At 41.5% G+C, this 1,311-nt stretch overlaps 1 protein-coding gene across 1 annotated transcript; it reads left to right on the forward strand.

Moving 5' to 3' along the window:
- Positions 1-42: 42 nt before the first annotated feature.
- LOC104488970 (deoxyuridine 5'-triphosphate nucleotidohydrolase-like) lies at positions 43-236 on the forward strand (the record flags this gene model as incomplete). Its single annotated transcript, XM_010131081.1, has 1 exon — positions 43-236. A coding segment is annotated over one exon (194 nt), but the record flags the coding sequence as incomplete, so codon positions are not given.
- Between the last annotated feature and the right edge of the window lie 1,075 nt (positions 237-1,311).

Genomic DNA, 1,311 nt, shown 5'->3' on the forward strand with positions numbered 1-1,311 from the left:
CGCATGCTGGGCTTGTTACGCCTGGTGCGCGTGCCACAATAGGTGCTGGTCTCAGTATTGAGTGGCCTGAAGGAACGTACGGACAGATTGCGGCGCGTTCAGGTTTGGCCCTTCATCACAGTATTGATGTTGGTGCTGGAGTATTGGATCCTGACTACCGAGGTGAGATAAAGGTACTGTTAATCAATAACGGTGAAGTCCCGTTTGCTTATAACAAGGGAGACCGTATTGCACAAGTTAGGATTTTGAAAGCAGAAACAAAGGACATGTGTGGTGCATTTTGTGTATCGATTGACCTTTGTATACAACAAAAAAATACCTTCACTGTGCGAGCACAAATTACAAGCAGTAAGTTTAAGGCAATATTTTTACCCTTGGACACACAGACCTCAATTTTCTTTCCAAGACTATAATAAAGACTAACCTACGGATCCACTACCCTAGTGTGTATGCACACATTTGTTGAAGTTTGATGTTTCCTAGGGCTTCCCAGAATTCGAGAAGAAACACATAATGACAAAAGCGTTATCCCTTCCCCCTGGGTTCTACTACACCCCAGCCCAGGTAGAAGTGGGGACCACGGCCCTCCCCATGGAAATTAGAGCAGAAGAAAATTGTATGTTCCCAGCTCACTGCAGCTGCACACCAGCTGCATCCAAAGTTGAAAGATGAAAATTGTCCTTCTTTGAAACATAGTCAGAACAGGACGCTTTTTGAATAGCCAGGACGAGTTACTCAAAATCTGGATCACTGAAAACAAATTGTACTAATTCACAAACTTGTACCTGGAATCTCAAGTTAGATGTAAAAAACATGTCCTGTACCACCAGAGAGTTGAGTCTTTATTTGAGAAATACTCTGAAATTTGATAGCTACCTGTTGATCCACCACAGGAAGACTTTGAAAGAAGGAAACAAACCTATTTCACCTTTCACAAAGCTTACAAAGCTGCTACCCAGGAAACATTTAATCTCCTGGTGATATGATATAACTATCATATTTTGCCAGAGGGGTGATTTTCAGGCTTCTTCTGTCTCCCATAAATTTTCAGCCCCAGCTGAAATAAACATAACCCCATACCAATTAGGAAACCCTCACCAAACCCTGAATTTCAGACACTGGCTAATATTTCTGTTGCAGCATCTTCTAAGACGTGTCACCAGTCATCACATTTTACTTCCCAGTTTTCATTTCTAGTACTGAATATAATAATACAAATTTCCTCACTTATAGTTCCAGGAGTGCTGCTGGGTAAAGAAATGGATCTGTAAGTATACCTTTAATGATGGCTCGAAATTAATTTGCTGCTGT

This window comes from Buceros rhinoceros, unplaced genomic scaffold (genome assembly GCF_000710305.1).
Source record: "Buceros rhinoceros silvestris isolate BGI_N320 unplaced genomic scaffold, ASM71030v1 scaffold560, whole genome shotgun sequence".
Classification (NCBI taxonomy): Eukaryota; Metazoa; Chordata; class Aves; order Bucerotiformes; family Bucerotidae; genus Buceros; species Buceros rhinoceros.